Genomic DNA, 17,885 nt, shown 5'->3' with positions numbered 1-17,885 from the left:
TCCCTCCCAGTGCTAACATACCACTATAACATGCTTAACATGCTATATAAATATTATTATCAGAGGTAAAGATAAAAAGGATACTCGAAAATACATGGAGCCTCTATTAGGAAGAATGTGACTTTTAAAAGGAATTTCTGGTAGGTGTATGATTTCCAGGCTTGCCTGCAATTCCAAACCATTTGTTAAAGCTTAATTGAAACAGACTTCAGAATACTATGTTACTAAAAAACCTTAAAAAAATAGTTGATGAGGGGCAAAAGAGAATCTGCAGAAGTATTAAAACACACCAGCAAAATTTCAAAGCTCCAAGATTTTTCTACCTAGTTAAGGATTAATGTAAAAAGGAAGCTTATTTCAGAATGATTATAGTAAGTGTACATATAGCTACAATTTATATGCACAGATTAAGTCCTGGGTCATCATTGTTCACTGCAACATATATCTAAACATTATCCTTAATCTACCATTTGATTAACAGAAACATCAAAACAATTTTATGATCCTTTCAGAACAGCTGTCTTCAACCTGATGTCCTCCAGAATGCACTTGAGTACAACTTCCATAAAATGAAGCCAGAAGCCTCCAATAAGGATTTTTGTTACCTCATCTGGATATCACCAAACTGAGAAATATTATTTAGAGACTATACCTTTTGTATTATTTATCCAATGCTCTTTACAGTAAATACAGCTTTTATTCAGGCCAACAATATCCCTATAACAGTATTACTCTCCAATGTAGATAATCTAGAACAGGGCTCCCCAACTACCAGGTTGTGGCCTATTTGGAACCAGGCCGCATGAGGGGCTGGCGGGTACTTGCACATGCGTGAAGCTCTCCTTGTATGAGCAGCGTCCACTTGCAGTTGCATGCTAAGCTTCCCTTGCATAAGCAGCGGCTGCTTGCGCTTGCTTGCCACTCACACAAATGGAGCTATGCACACTTGTGTGTGCCAACCTGCTACCTACAGGGAACCATCCCCTCTCGCCCCGCCAGACCGCCAAGCCAGAAAGTTTGGGGACCACTGATCTAGAACATACAAATACTTCTCATTTATTGATTGCCTTATTTAGCAACCATTTTCTGTAAAAAAAAACAACCCAAAAAACTAGCTTTGTGATAATCCTCACGTTTTTAGCCACTGCAGTGTCCTTGCAGTCATGTAATTTGTTCACAAAATAGAGAATGTAGACGTGAAAATCACAAGTCACAGTCACATGATATCCTATTTAATGACAAGTGATTCACTTAACAATGGAAGTGGAAGTGATGTTGTAAGGCTAGCATGGTCACATACAATACAATAACAGAGCTGGAAGGGACCTTGGTGGTCTTCTTGTCCTGCTTAGGCAGGAAACTCTATACCATTTCATACAAATGGTTGTCCAATCTCTTTTTAAAAACTTCCAATATTGGAGCATTCACAACTTCTGGAGGCAGGGTGTTCCACTGGTTAATTGTTCTAACTGTCAGGAAGTTTCTCCTTAGTTCTAGGTTGCTTCTCTCCTTGACTAGTTTCTATCCATTGCTTCTTGTCCTGCCCTCTCCTGCTTTGGAGAATTGCTTGACTCCCTCTTCCCTGTGGCAACCCCTGAGATATTGGAACACTGCTATCATGTCACCCCTCACCCTTCTCTTCATTAAACTAGACAATTCCAGCAACTGTTCTTTGTATGTTTTAGCTTCCAGTCCCCTAATCATATTTGTTGCTCTTCTCTGCACTCTTTCTAGAGTCTCAACATCTTTTTTACATCGTGGTGACATTTAACCCTTCACATGATCTTGGTTCTATCCCTCTGTTAATGCAGCCTAACACTATGTTGGCTTTTTTGGCAGCTGCAGCACACTGTTGGCTTCATTTTAAGTGACTGTGCACTAGGATTCGTTGCTTGATTATCTTTTCCAGAATCTTCCCAGGTATTGAGGTCAGGATGATAGGTCTGTGGTTTCCTGGATCCATTCTTTTTTTCCTTTTTTTAAAGATGGGAACTACATCAGCTCTTTTACAATCTTCTTGTAGTTCTCCAGTGTTCCAGGATCTTTGAAAGATATAGTTCAGTGGTTCTGAGATCACTTCTACCAGTTTCTTCAGAACCTTGGGGTGTAATCCATCTGGTCCTGGTGATTTCAACTCATCTAGGGTGGACAGGTACCAAGTTACCATTTTCTTGCTTATTTTAACTTGTGTTTCTAATCTGTTTTTTTACCATAGAGTGGACTGTTTTTTCCCTTTGTGTAAAGATGGATGCAGAAAGTTAAGTAGTTCTACTTTCTCCCTGTTGCTTGTCACTTTCTTGCTGTGTTCTCCCACTAATGGACCAATTGTTTCCTTGACTTCTTCCTGTTTTTTACATGTTGAAAGAAGCTTTTTTGTCATTTGACTTAGTTCATTTTGAGCCTTAGCTTTCTTCACTTCATCTTTGCAGGTTCAGGCTATTTGCTGATATTCTTCCTTAGTTATGTGTCCCTCTTTCCACTTTTTATACTTGTCCTTTTTGTCTTTCAATTTATCAGAGTTCTTTATGCAGCCATGCTGGTTTCTTTTGAGAATTGTTATTTTAATTCTTCACTGGTATTGTGCTAGACTGGGCTTTTATAATCTCACTTTTCAAAATTTCCTAAGCTTCTTGAGTGGTTTTCCCCTTGAGGATTCTCATCCATGGAACTCTTCCCAAGCTCTCTCTAAGTAAATTGAAATTGGCTCTCTTAAAGTCCAAGACTCTAGTTTGATAGTGTTCTGTTGCCTGTGTTTGCATAATGTTGAATTCCAATATTGCATGATCACTTCCCCCCAAGCTTCCTGTGGTTTCAACACCTTCTATCATTTCATCTCTGTTAATGAGAATTAGGTCCAATATGGCTGATCTCCTAGTTCTCTTCTCTACTTTTTGGGAGACAAAGTTGTCTGCTAGGTTTGTCAGGAACCTCTTTGATCTTCTGCAGAGTTTGTCTCCCAGTTGATGTCAGGGTAGTTAAAGTCGCTCATTACTATTGTGATGTACTTCCTACTTACCTTAATTAACTGACTAGCAAAAAGTTCATGTATTTCCTCTGGTTGGTTGGGTGGCTTATAGCAGGGCTTTTCAACCTTTTCACCCATTGTACCATTTTTAGGATATGGCAACATCAGAGTACCACCAGTCGCCTAGCAAGGTGTTAACAAACTTGATGACCAAAAAAAAAGGAAAAAAGTGATGAAGTACAGGTAGTCCTCGACTTACAACAGTTCGCTTAGTGACTGTTTGAAGTTACAATGGCACTGAAAAAAGTGCCCCCCAAGCCACAGCAGAGCAAGACACCTGCCTGGCTGGCCGGTGGCGCTCTTCCTGCTGTCTGAGGTTTTCATTGTTCTGAGCATTTCTGTTGAGGATTGGCAGCAGGGGTAGGGTGGGGGGTGTTTGGTTTTTATTCCCCCATCTGCTGGGTGGTTGCAGTAGTTTTGGTCACTTCACATGACCCTGGGACACTGTGACCGTCATAAATATGAATCAGTTGCCAAGCATCTGAATGTAAATCATAAAACCCTGGAGATGCTGCAACATTCCAGCTGATCGGAACTTCTTCTGGGCTCAGAAGCACCAGAATCAGTACCAAGCTCCAGCTGGAGCCTGGCCCTGATCTTGGTGCTTCCACTGAGCCATGACAGCCCCAAAGAAACGCTGATCCTGGCGCTTCCGCTAAGCCCTGACAGCCCTGCAGCTCCAGCCATCCTTCGCTCAGGCTTCTGCAGTGCTGCCACCGGTTCAGCTCATTCCCCTCTCCCGCTACCACTTTTTTAGGATGGTTGCATACCACCTGCCAGGTCCCATTGTACCACAGGTGGTACCCGTACCACTGGTTGAAAAGCCCTGGCATATAGTATACACCTTTGGCAATGTCATTCTCCCCCCAGCCCTTTTATATTGAACCAAGTGCATTCAAGACAGTTTTCATCATTGTTATGGTTTATTTCTGTAGAAATATAGTTATTTCTTATAGATAGTGCAACTCCACCTCCTCTTTTATTTGGTCTGTTTGGCCAACATGATTTTTGCTTCACAACTATAGTACATAGCGACAGTTTGGTAAAAGGTCTATCTATAGCTTTCACTCCCTCTGATTTTAATAGCACTATGGCTTATTTTAGTTGCAAATACTTTTTTCTCATCATTTTTTGCTGAATTTTGAGTTTCTGTCTGTTTTCAAAGAAATAGAGCTAAGGTAGAAAAAAAGAGGATTTTGGCAGTGAAATGTTCCATTTGCCAGGAGAGGTAAATATAGGATGTAAGTACAGATACAGGAAAAAGAGACAGAAAGTCCACAAAGTACTAATACTGAAACAAATGCAGAGTTCTATGCATGAAAAAGGACAAACATAACATTAGCACCTATTGTGCAAAGAGATATGGGGTACATTTTGCTCATCCTTGTAGTGTAGTAAAAGAAGCCCGCATATAAAGAACCTCTGGCATTTTAAAGATTTGCGTAATTTCATGAGTTACAGCAATGTATCCCAACCACAGCACATTTAAAATGTATCGGCTTCAGTGCCCAGAATTGCCCTGTCAGCATACTAGCTGGGGTATCCTTGGAGTTAAAGCCCACATATCTTAAAAGTTGTTGAGGTTGAGAAATGTTTGAATTGAGGAATAATTTCTTTAGATGTATTAAATATTGGGAAATGCTATATATCAGGGACCCGCACTTGTTTTAAGTAGCAGAGTCAAATGTTTAAGAAAAGCTAGTGTTTTAGGCTCTCTCATTCTAGTCTAATCTGAAATGATTAGGCGGTAACCACAGCAACATTTCTCAGCAATGTAAGTTATGTAACTTGCCCATGTAAATCTAACATCTGGGGGTGGGTGGGGGAAAGTAACTTCAACCTAAATAAAATCCTAAAAGAACAAGTCTACAGATATAGATCATGCTGGAATTCTTCTCTGAAGTTTTCTGGAAGCTATCTACTATAACGTCACAAAGAAATCTCTCCATGCACACACATAAACTGATATAGCACTTCTTTACAATTCAACGTATCAGTCAGTGGCTCATAATTCAACATTGGCAAAGTGAAAGTTTTTTGGTGAAGAAGTTTAACAATTTTGCCAACTGGATATCATTTAGATTTATTTGACTATTACAATTCCCATCCTCATGATCATACTGATGGGGGATGTTATGGGTTTTAGTCCAAGGCAGATAGATGGCACCATGAGAGTAGGGCTAGTCAGAGCTTTGCCTTTACTTTTCACAGTATCCCATCACTATTGCTGATACTGGCAATAATACAAAGATAAATGATATAGAATTCTGCTAAAAACAGCCTCAGGATAAATCTAAGGCCACATAGATTGCAAGTTTGGGATTCTAACAAGTCTGATGAGCGAGTCTTCTAGCTCAGGGGTGTCCAACCTTTTTGGGTTGGCTGACCAGTGGGAGAGGGAGGGGCAGGCGCCTTACGCAAAAATGCACAAATATGAATGTGGCCACATGTGCGTGTGCATGTACAAACAGGCTACAAGCATGCACACCACACACACGGGGCTGCAAGCATGCGCACGAGGTTCAGCACCAGCGGTGCCTGTGTGAGGCTTGTGGCGCCAGCGCTGCCAGGCTTGCAATGATGCTACCACCAGCGCGAGGATCATGATGCAGCTCGCAGCTATGCCATCCTGGCACAAGGATCGTGCCACTGTCCCTGTGTGAGGATCATCCCACAGCCCGAAGCAATGCCACCCTGGCACAAGGATTGCGCTGCCACCCCTATGCGAGGATTACACCACGGCCTGCAGTGATGCCGCTCCAGTGCAAGGCTCATGCTACTGCCCCCATGTGAGGCTCGCACTGCAACCCACCAGCTGCCGCCCACCCAAAGTTCATGGCAATGCTGCCACCTGCGTGTGGCACAGCACTGCCCACTTGCCATTTGCAGTGCTGCCACTCTGCCCGCACAAGGGTCGTGGCAACACTGCTGTCCACGTGATACTGTTCATAAATATAATATTTGGGCTAGTTAATTTAGTATGTAAGATTTCAAACTGGAAAGATTTAGACTACAAGCCATATTACAGGGTTGAAACTTCCATTTAGTCATTTAGTCATTATTGTTATATTATAGGATGCAACAATAAAAGGCAACGATTTTTTCTGGATTTTCGTTGACAAACAAGTAATAATAGAGATGTCTTTAGTTTTTGATAGGCTTAGCCTACTTAAATTACTTTAAAGAAAAGAAGCTTAAACTGCCTAATAAAAAATGGTTTAATATTCTATTTTCTTCTAGTGACAGCATAAGAACATGTCCCCAGTTGCCACCAGATAGCTGTTTAAAAACTGTATAGCCCATAGCAACAGTTTATCTGCATTTGATATGTAGCATGTATGTTTCCCTCTTCCCAATGAACAATTAACATTTCTCCAAAAAGGTTCTGGAAGTTTAAGGATTAGTTTTAAAAAAAAAGCAAAACTGGATAAATATAAACTGATTTTTAAATTATGCATGATTTTGGTTTGCAGCTATTATATATTTGCCCCAGCCAATGACTTGCCTTAAAATATTGTTCATATATACATTTAATTTTATTTAGCTTAAATAACCTTAATAATTTGCTTGCTTTTAATTTATGATCTTCTATTACTAAGCACACAACTTAAAATTTTCTTTAAAAAATGTAAAATAATATATAATAAATGGCATTTTCCAAAAGACACATTGTTTCATATAAATACATAAATATTGTATTGTTTACTTACAAAGCCAAAATTGCTTAGGTTTACACCTGGGGCTTACAAAAGCCCAATTACTTTTCTCCAGTTTAACAGATGATATTTCCCTGCCATATCATTTAAACATCTGAAAAATATTCTTTATTTCAAGATCTGTTCAGCATGAGATATTGACAAGATTCCTGTTTTGAGAAAAACTCTTGAAACCATTATGAAACCAGGAGTCATTCTCATAAAAATAGTAAGCTTATGTCTGAAAAGGAATCTTAGATGGCAGTTGAAAACTCATGATTGTTCTCTTTAACAGAAAAAAAATCACATAGTCCTGCATAGCTTCATTCAATCTGTGTGTCCTCCTGATGTACGAATGAATTTCCAGGGTTCTCCAACCACCTAGTCATTGGTGAGAATTCTAGAAATTGAAATAACTCCTAGAGAGTGCATTCAGTTGGACTACTTATCTAGTAATTTGAAATCTGCTCTTGTATGGGGAATAATTTGCCATTTAGTTTAAATTAGTATAGCCAAGGCACAGGCAAAAGAAGTGCATTATTATACTTCAGCCTGTTAAAGGCTGCTATTTCTTGCCATTTTATATATATTAAGTCCATTTCACTTTTTAGTTAAAAGCATATAATATTTCCTTGCAGCATTAGCCTAGAATATTTTTTCTGGCTGAGATGATGGACAGAAATTGGCAATTGAATTATATTTCCATGCAGATAATAGGAAACATCCTCCGTTATACTTGAAAGAGCAAGAATTAGAGCAGGGAAAGTTAAATGGCACATAACCCTTCAATAGTTCCCATCACTCTTCATCCCACAATATCTGAACCCTGAAATAGCTACCTCTCTCTGCCTTACAGAAGAAGTAGCCCTTCTGCATTTTGCTTTATTTTCTTGGTAAAATGCATTATGGACCAATCAGCTATCAATCAAATAAAATAAAAATATCTCTTCCAGAAGTGATTGCAGTGGAGAAGTTAAAAAAGTTAAGATGTTGCTCAAGATCACACAATAAAAGCCCCTTCCCTGCCTTTACCCGCATGGCATCCTTTTTTTTTAAGGTAGATCTTTACATTCAATCACACAACTGAAAGCTCGACAAAGGTAAAGGTTCCCTCGCACATGCGTGCTAGTCGTTTCCAACTCTAGGGGCCGGTGTTCATCTCTGTTTCAAAGCCGAAGAGCTAGCGCTTGTCCAAGGATGTCTCTGTGGTCATGTGGCCGGCATGACTAGACACCAAAGGCGCACGGAACACTATTACCTTCCCACTGTAGTGGTCCCTATTTTTCTACTTGCATTTTTACGTGCTTTCGAACTGCTAGGTTGTCAGAAGCTGGGACAAGTAACAGGCGCTCACTCTGTTACGCGGCACTCAGGATTCGACCCGCCAAACCGCCGACCTTCTGATCGACAAGCTCAGCGTCCTAACCCACTGAGCCACCGCATCCCTTGAAAGCTCGATATTGGATTATTTTTTACTTCCTCTACAAATATCCCTTACTGCATCTTTTACATAATTTAAGTGTTAAAGCTCCTCTTACCATGTCAAGCCATTGGTCTATTTTGGAATTAGGTATGGTAGCTGGAGGTCATGCTTAATAGTTTTGGAAAGACACAAGAAATATGAAAAATGGACACAGCTACATTAAGGACATGGACAAGCCTGAAAATTTTGGGAGTTTTAGCCCCAACATTATGTGATCTATCTACATGGTTGCTAGGAGCTGAAAATGACTTGATGGCACATAATTAATCAAACAGCCTCAACACTGTGAAAAATCCAGGAACCCCAACCGTAATGCAAATGGAAGATGGCAAGAACTCCTGCATATCAGTGGAGCTTAAAGCATTTTTGGGACAGAAGTTCTAATCTTCCCAGTATTTCAGTGTTTGCTGCCTCTTATCCTGAAATTTAGTTAAATAAGCTATATAAATGTAAGAAATGATTTTTTTTATTAAGGAATGGATTTTAACAACTAATAGAAGCTTGACTTTGATCAATATTCACCCTCCCATCTTAAATAATTTTCCCTATAGAACCATCTAAAATGTAGTGAGTGTCCTCAATGTTTCCATCATCCCCAACCACCCAACAAGGCTATTAAATTATTTTGATGTTTGCATTCACTTATGTGGAGGAAAATAAAGAGAAAATAATCCATTAGACGGGATATTTGTGGAGCATGTCTATATTTTCAACCACTGAGACAAATTTGACTGCTTTAGTTAGCATAAATCAGTGTCTGCTGCTCATTCAAGAGTGACATAGCTGAAAGCAGAAAAGAGGTCAACTTTTCAAAGAGAGAGACCTCAATACAATAGCTGTATAATGCAGGTATATGGACAAAGCTCTATCCTTCTTTAAAGCTCTCCTTGATTTATAAATCAAACTATTTTATAGTAGCTGCAATCTGTTCCCTTTTCCTAGAAATGGAGTTAAAACATAGTTAAAAAATCTTTCGTTGAGAATAAAAGACAGGCAATGAAAAATGAATATAGAAAGTATCTAGCTCACATGTTAGGAATTTATTTAGAAGAGTTTATCTAATAGAGAAAGAATTCTATGAAGCATATATTTTCTATGAGGCATGTATTTTCCATGTTAGGTTGAATATCACCAACCTGAGTGTAAACAAATGTATACACAAACCTTTCAAATAAGAAACACTGCTCTACATTTTTACCATGTTGTTGTATGGAACAGGTTATGGAGTAGCAAAAAGTTAAGAGTGTAAAATAATTGCTAGCCAATTAGTTGAGGAACTCTATTTCAACTGAACAAGTATTAGTATCTTGATATCACAATCACTGAGCACCAATGATATGAATTGAATACCGTATTTACTATTTGGAAAGCTATTTAAATATCTGAGTGTAAGTTCAGAACAATTACATTCATCTATTTCAATTACATCAATAGTATTTATGTGTTTTACCATAAATGCTGACCTTTAAGAAAAAAGATAAATATCAGGATTAATGCCATAAGCATAGGAGTCAGAATTTTTTTTAAAGTCAGATTACCTATTTGTAATAATTTACAATAATTGTGATGATCATAATGAAAAAATATTACAATAATCTCTCCACTTTACTCTTCAGATTTATTGTTGTTTCATATGGAAATAGCTACATTAAAGACAACAACTGAAGAACTGAAAAGTTCAGACTAAGAGAGTATAAATTGTTTAAGGTATAAAAAAGTGGCTTATTATAAACAGTAAGAATTGTGTTACTAGGTCAGTATGTTAGGTCTCATCTCGCATTCTCCTTCCACAGTGGCTAAACCAATACTTCAGGAAACTTACAAATCATAGAGGAGGGTTATGCTAAGAATATCTTCCAGCTCGCATCCCACAACATCTAGTACTATCCCCAAAGCACAGTCCTTTAGATATTCAAACTAATTACATAACCAAAGAGATATAGAACAATGATTTAGAAATGGTAATGGCAACTATTGTCATTCCTCTTTTATTGAGGGCACAATGAGGTCAGTTAAAGGTTAATGATCTTTGCTTGCATATTTTCCCTCTAAAACCTAAAGGGGGCAGGACTCTACTGTGATTCCTTGTCAATTCATATTATTTAAAGAACTTTATAATCTTGCACTGGTAGAATCACAGAAGTTTAAAGGGCATCTATTCCAACCTCTGCAACGTGAAGAAAAGTGAGTTAAGATGCTTCCCAAAGTCTATTCCTAAAAAAAAAACCTTAAGAGACTGAAGTATCCACAAGCTGTAGGATAGACATTTCTACCATCAAGAAATTTGTAGTTTTATTTAAGGGAAATCTTGGTAGTTGCAATATATACCCATTATTTCTGGTCCTAGTTTCCATGGCAATGAAAACTAGCTCCATAATGCCTTCCCTATAGCACCTTTTTATGTACCTGAACACTGATACTGTATTTCCCCTTAGTTTTCTTTTCTTCAGACTAAAAATTCAAGCTCCTTCAGTTTATTCTGACAAAATAGCTTCTCGAGTTGCTGTATCTTCTGAAAATGTGATGCCCATAATCATATATAGACTATAGATATGGACATGAGAATAAAAAGCATTTTTCTAAAAACAACCCAAAATTTGATTTCAATTAATTTGTTGATATTTTATCATCTAACAGATAATTAGTTGTCACTGAGAAATAAAAATTTGTTTTAATAATATAACCCACAATAGATCAAATAGTTTGGAAAAGGTTTCTTTCTAAAATATACAGACAGGCCCAAAGAGAACAGTAACTTTACCGCAAAAAATAAGATAAGAAGCGCAACTGAGAAACATTATTTAATTTACACTTATCTTCTTATTATAACCAGCGTAGTATTCAGTAGAGTAATAAAGAACCACCAATAAAACCAACTATCTTTACAGATCATACACGTTTTAAAAAGTTAATCTAAAAAAAAAATTAAACTGAAAGGTAATCTAAAAAAACAACTGGTAATTATTATGCTATGGACAACTGAGTGATGAAGACACCTCTTCTAAAGAAAAGTAGGATGGGATCAGCCATTGCGCTCTGGTAGAGCCACCACAATGGCACAGATCAAAAGTGGAACCACGGGCAGGGCCTTCATTACAGATTTGGATGCAAGGACTGAATTGCATCAGGTGATTTAAGTACCTTGGCCATTTCCAACATTGTCATGGAACAATTAAGACAGGAGCATTTTATTTATTTAGAAAAAAATGGCTTTTATCAAATTAGTGAACCCAAATGTTAATTTCCTATTTCATTTTAGCAACATCCACATCCTCTGTAGCTTTTGGTGCATCACGTTTGTTACATAGGATTATATAAGCAATGGATTTTTGTTTTAGATTAACACATGGGAATCCTCACAGTAATCTTTGCCAGTTGCAAAAATGAGCAGTTTTAGCAGGCATTTCTAACATGTCACACTGGTTTCGTATTTTTCTTTTTATACCTACAAAAAAGCATCACCGAAGGTTAGAGGCTGAGGAGTTTCAAACCATTTCCCAACAGATTTCTGAGAAAGCAAAGAAACTTTCCAGGAGCTATTTTAGCAGATCCCACTGCCAACTCATGTCCATGAAGAATGAGCCACATTATTGACACCAAGAAAAGGGGCTTTAAAGAGCAAATATACAACAGCATCTGACAGAACAACCTTGTCCAAATCTGTACCCTCATGATGTGTTACACTGCAATACCCAGTCATGGGAATTTAAGTTTAACACATCGGGATGCAACCAGATTAGGAAAAGCATTTTTCCCCCGGAAATGGCTTCTTACCCCAAATATACTACTGAACACAAAACCTAACAGATACTTAGCTTATTTTCCTATCCAGAACAGAACACACAACGTGCCTGCCTTTTTCTTAATTTTAACGCACCAGCGTACTGAGATCAAGAGGGCCCTCCCGCACTGCACACATTAGGGAAAGGTGAATCTCTTCTAGAGGAAACAATTGAGGAGGGAGGAGGAAGGCAGCGCCGATCGTCGTAGCATCGCGGCTCTGCTGCTACAGGGAGGGAATCCAACACTTTGGCACAGAAAGCCAGCCAAGGGTGAAAATGAAGCCCCTGTGCGGGCAGGGGGCGGGGAGAGAGCCCCAGAGCAAGAAAGCGGAAAAAGGTTTCGCAAGCACAAAGCCCAACTCCGATAACAAAAGCCCCCAGGCTGCTCCTTAGCCAGGCACTCCGCCGGCGCCGATCCGGCAGCTTCTCTCGGCTGCGCTGGTGGCAACAACGGGCACCGCCCCCTTTCCGGGCAAGAACTAAGGTGGCTCGGGTCGGTTTTGTTCCTTGCAACCCACTGCAGCCCCTCCCGGATCCTCGCACAATACTCTCCGTTCTCTGAGACCCTGCCTGAAGGAGGCGGCTGCGCTTCGCCGCCGCCCCACACAAAAGCGTGTCTGCGGCCCCTGCCCACTTGCCTCCCGTCCTCACCGACCTTGAGCCGCATCGGGCGCCGCCAAGGTTTTGGTCACCGCCTTCCACACGTTGCAGCCTAGTAGGCAGAGGAGAAGTGCCGCCGCCGCCGCCGCCCTACTCATTTTTCCCCTGCCGTGGCAACCGCGGCCGCTGCCGCCGGGAAAGGAGGAGGAGGAGGCGGGGAGGGAGGGGACCGTCGGAGCCGCTGCCCAAGAGGAGGTAGGAGGAGGAGGTGTGAAGAGAACGCATCAGAACCTGGCTTCCTCCGCGTGGCCCACCGTGGTGCCCCTTGCCCACGCCGAAGGTTGCCGCTTCCGCTGGAGAGGCCGCATTGCCACCTTCGCGCTGAGCGCCGGCACCGCTGCGCGGGCCTCGGTTGCAGCGCGAGGGCTGAGGGGGCTGCGAGGGGAAACGAACAGCGGGTGGCTCTCCCTAAAGAGGCACCGAGGCTCCTCCACCATCCTCAGTTTGCTTAACCCTTTCCTTCCTCTTTCCCTTCCCCAGCTCGCTCCTCAGCTCAGAGAAGACGAGCCAGCCAGAACTTCGGAGCTCCCCCTGCTGACTAGCTCGAGGGTTGTTTCCACCATCGCGCCCCAGAAGTGGAGTAGTACAGGAGTTAAGATGCTGGTTTGTTTAAGAACATATCACTTACCAGTAACCCCATGCAAAAAAGAAATATTTTATTTTGGTGTGTATTGGAGTTAGTCTTAGTCCTGGCGACTGTCTGGACAAGTCCCTGCAATTTGGGGGGAAAGTTTCAGAAACAGTTGGCCATTTCTTGCCTCCTAATGCTGAGAGAGTGATTGGCCCAAGGATAACCCATGCTGAAAGTGGGACTAGATCTCCTGGTTTCCACCCCGGTGCTTCTACTGCTTACTTAAAAAACAAATTTCCTATTCGAGGACTGTCAGCCACCTAGATTAACAAAAACAAATTTCTGGACAGCCTATCTTTATCAGCAGTAAATGTTGCAATATGATCCTGGAAAAGGTATATTTGTCTTCATTTATGTTTTTTTCCATGTAAAATGCCACCTTTTTTTTTTACAGTTGTCAGCATTTATATTCTGAAGATGCTATAGAACCATTATTGTTTTTTATGTTATATGTATCTACTTTTTAAACTTATTGTTAATGTTGTAGAAAGAAGAGACACACACCAGCTCTTCAGAAAAGGAAAGGTTTATTGCACAGGTTCAGAAGGCTTAAACAAAGCAAAAGGTCTGAACCCTGAAGGGCTCATGAACAGACATATTTATACACCTCTAATTCCTAGTTATACATTATTACACATTGTTCCTTATATGGTTACATCCTGCACATTCTTATCAGACAACAGTTAATAGAAGAAAATTACATGAAGTACGTGTAGTTTCACAGACAGGATATCGCTATCCCAATCATCATCTGCCTTAAGGACAAGACTTGTTGTTAGCTGCGAAGTCGTGTCCGACTCATCGTGACCCTATGGACAACGTTCCTCCAGGCCTTCCTGTCCACTACCATCTTCTGGAGACCATTTAAGCTCACATCTACTGCTTCAGTGACTCCATCCAGCCACCTCGTTCTCTGTTGTCCCTTTCTTCTATTGCCCTCTATCTTTCCCAGCATTAGGCTCTTCTCCAGTGAGTCCTTCCTTCTCATTAGGTGGCCAAAGTATTTGAGTTTCAACTTCAGGATCTAGCCTTCTAAAGAGATCTCTGGTCCTCCCTATTCTATTGTTTTCTTCTATTTCTTTGCACTGTTCATTTAAGAAGGCATTTTTATCTCTTCTAGCTATTCTTTGGAATTCTGCATTCAATTGGGCGTATCTTTCTTTTTTTCCCTTGCCTTTCGCTTCCCTCCTTTCCTCAGCTATTTGCAAAGCTTCCTCAGACAGCCATTTTGCTTTCTTGCATTTCTTTTTCTTTGGGATGGTTTTGGTTGCTACCTGTTCTACAATGTTGCAAACCTCTGTCCATAGTTCTTCAGGCACTCTGTCTATCAGATCTAATTCCTTAAATCTATTTGTCACCTCTACTGTATATTCAACAGGGATATGATTTAATTCATACCTGAGTGGCCTAGTGCTTTTCCCTACTTTCTTCAGTTTAAGCTTAAACTTTGCAATGAGAAGCTCATGGTCTGAGCCACAGTCAGCTCCTGGTCTTGCTTTTACAGTTTGAATCCAAGGCAAACCATTCAATATCACAGTAGTCGAAGTCTATGCCCCAACCACCGGTGCTGAAGAGGATGAAATTGACCGGTTTTATGAACCCTACAGCACCTTATAGAACTAACACCAAAAAATGATGTCCTTATCATCATGGGGGATTGGAATGCTAAAGTAGGAAGCCAAAAGATAACCGGAATAACAGGCAAGTTTGGCTTGGAGTACAAAATGAAGCAGGGCACAGGCTGATAGAATTTTGTCAAGAGAATACGATGGTCATAGCAAACAATCTTTTCCAACAACCCAAGAGACGGCTCTACACATGGACATCACCAGACAGTCAACACAGAAATCAGATTAACTATGTGCTCTGCAGCCAAAGATGGAGAAGCTCTATACAGTCAGTAAAAACAAGACCAGGAGCTGACTGTGGCTCAGACCATGAGCTTCTCATTGCAAAGTTTAGGCTTAAACTGAAGAAAGTAGGGAAAAGCACTAGGCCACTCAGCTATGATTTAAATCATATCCCTGTTGAATATACAGTAGAGGTGACAAATAGATTTAAGGAATTAGATCTGATAGACAGAGTGCCTGAAGAACTATGGACAGAGGTTCGCAACATTGTACAACAGGTAGCATCCAAAACCATCCCAAAGAAAAAGAAATGCAAGAAAGCAAAATGGCTGTCTGAAAAAGCTTTGCAAATAGCTGAGGAAAGCGAAAGGCAAGGGAGAAAAAGAAAGATATGCCCAATTGAATGCAGAATTCCAAAGAATAGCTAGAAGAGATAAGAATGCCTTCTTAAATGAACAGTGCAAAGAAATAGAAGAAAACAATAGAATAGGGAGGACCAGAGATCTCTTCAAGAAAATTGGAGAGATGAAGGAAACGTTTCATGCAAAAATGGGCATGATAAAGGACCAAAATGGCAGGGACCTAACAGAGGCAGAAGAGATTAAGAAGAGGTGGCAAAATTACACAGAAGAACTATACAAGAACGAGCTTAAAGTCCCTGATAACCACGATGAGATGGTCACTGACCTCAGGCCAGACATCCTAGAATGTGAAGTGAAGTGGGCCTTAGGAAAGCTGAAAAACAACAAAGCTAGTGGAGGTGACAGTATTCCAGCTGAGCTATTCAAAATCTTAAAAGACGATGCAGTAAAAGTGCTACACTCAATTTGCCAGCAAATTTGGAAAACTCAACAGTGGCCACAGGATTGGAAAAGATCAGTTTACATTCCAATTCCAAAGAAAGGCAGTGCCAAAGAATGTTCAAACTATCGCACCATTGCACTCATTTCACATGCTAGTAAAGTTAGGCTTAAAATCCTACAAGCTAGACTCTAGCAGTATGTGGATCAAGAACTACCAGAAGTATAGCCAAGATTTCGAAGAGGCAGAGGAACCAGAGATCAAATTGCCAACATATGCTGGATCATGGAGAAAGCTAGGCAGTTCCATTAAAACATCTCCCAAAGGAGATCAACCCTCACTGCTCTTTAGAAGGCCAGATTCTGAAGTTGAAACTCAAATACTTTGGCCACCTAATGAGAAGGAAGGACTCACTGGAGAAGAGCCTAATGCTGGAAAGATTGAGGGCAAGAGAAGAAGGGGACGACAGAGAATGAGGTAGCTTGATGGAGTCACTGAAGCAGTAGGTATTGTGTAGTGAGTTCTTCGCGCAGGAAAGGAGATGCGGCAAGTGAGTTCAGCAAAGTTCATGGTTTACTGCTTGCAGGATCTGAACTGAGAATTGGGCTGCAGCCTGCAGCAATTTATAGCCTGCCCCTAGGCGGCAGCCAATAGGTTTGAAGCAATTCATTGCTACCTAGGGGCGGCCAATAGCAGCTCTGGAGATGGGGAGTCTTCATAAATTAGAAATGGATTTTCTACAGTTAGTCCCATGTCCATTAATACTTGTTTATAACATAGTAGTTCAGTACACAAAACAGACAAACAGGAAAATTCAGCTTCCATTGTGGACAGACTGATATGTTTCTGCCTAATGGATTTCCATCCTATTAGCGAATTACCTAACATTATCACCAAACCTTATGTTGATTTCCGAGTAGTGACATCAGTAGCAAAACTCGCATCCGCATAAGCAGTTAAAACCAAATCATGAGTAGGTTCCAAATATAATGAGTAATGTATGGTTTGTTTTAGATATCTTAACACCTGCTTCGCTGCCTGCCAATGCCTAACAGTAGGTTCAGCATTATATTTTTATTTTTTTTATTTTTAATTCCATTTATATCCCGCCCTTCTCCGAAGACTCAGGGCGGCTTATATCTAGCTAATTGGTTCACACTATACGAAATATCTGGCCTAGACCAATTACCTAGATACGAGAGACTACCAATCAAAGATTGATACACCAATTTGTCAAATGCAGGACTTGCTACATTAGCATGTTCAAAGTCCTGTGCCATTGGAGTCTTTGCAGGCTTACAGAGCTCCATGTTGTATCGCTTCAGCAGTTGGCTTATCTTTCCAGCCTGTGAAATCTTGTAACCTTTATCGGTCTTCACAATATCCAGACCTAAATAGTGATTAATTTCTCCTAGGTTTCTAATCCTGAACTTCTTTTGCAATTGTGAAACAATGTTAGCTGCTTCCTGTTCAGTCTTAGTAACAATTGCTATGTCGTCAGTAAATAGCAACAACAAAGAAAATACACCATTATTTTCCTTCTTAAACAAACATGGATCTGCGATGCTGGCAACAAAGCCCACTGCAGCTAACTCGTTTGCAATACACTTGTTCCATTCATATCCTGATTGTTTCAAGCCATAAAGACTCTTCTTTAGTTTCCAACAATCAGTTGTCCAATCTGTGTTTACTCCTAGTGGTTTTGTAAGATAGTGTGTTGTAAGGGTGCATGCAAATATGCTGTTTCTACATCTACATGGTTTATTTTGTACCGATTCTTAGCTGCCTAAACTAATGCTGCTCTCAACGTAGTAGCCCTCAGACTAGGTGCAAACACTTCATCATAGTCTTTGTCTGACTGAGTAAATCCTTGAGCAACTAAACGTGCCTTATGGGTAACAGTCCCATCTACACCCTTCTTCAATTTATAGACCCACTTGCAACCAATTGCACGCTCT

The 17,885-nt window shown here is 40.4% G+C and overlaps 1 protein-coding gene across 1 annotated transcript in view; it reads right to left on the bottom strand.

Moving 5' to 3' along the window:
- FAM171A1 (family with sequence similarity 171 member A1) overlaps window positions 1-12,743 on the bottom strand; it is a gene marked incomplete at its 5' end in the record, with an annotated part of 87,015 nt that extends 74,272 nt beyond the window's left edge. The window contains one exon of the mRNA XM_081343500.1: window positions 12,641-12,743. Within this exon, the coding sequence (XP_081199626.1) occupies window positions 12,641-12,743 (103 nt within the window). The remainder of the gene's footprint in view (window positions 1-12,640) is intronic.
- Between the last annotated feature and the right edge of the window lie 5,142 nt (window positions 12,744-17,885).

The sequence above is a fragment of the Vipera berus genome (assembly GCF_964194415.1).
Source record: "Vipera berus genome assembly, chromosome: Z".
NCBI classification, from domain to species: Eukaryota; Metazoa; Chordata; class Lepidosauria; order Squamata; family Viperidae; genus Vipera; species Vipera berus.
This window is presented reverse-complemented; position numbering and strand designations above follow the sequence as displayed.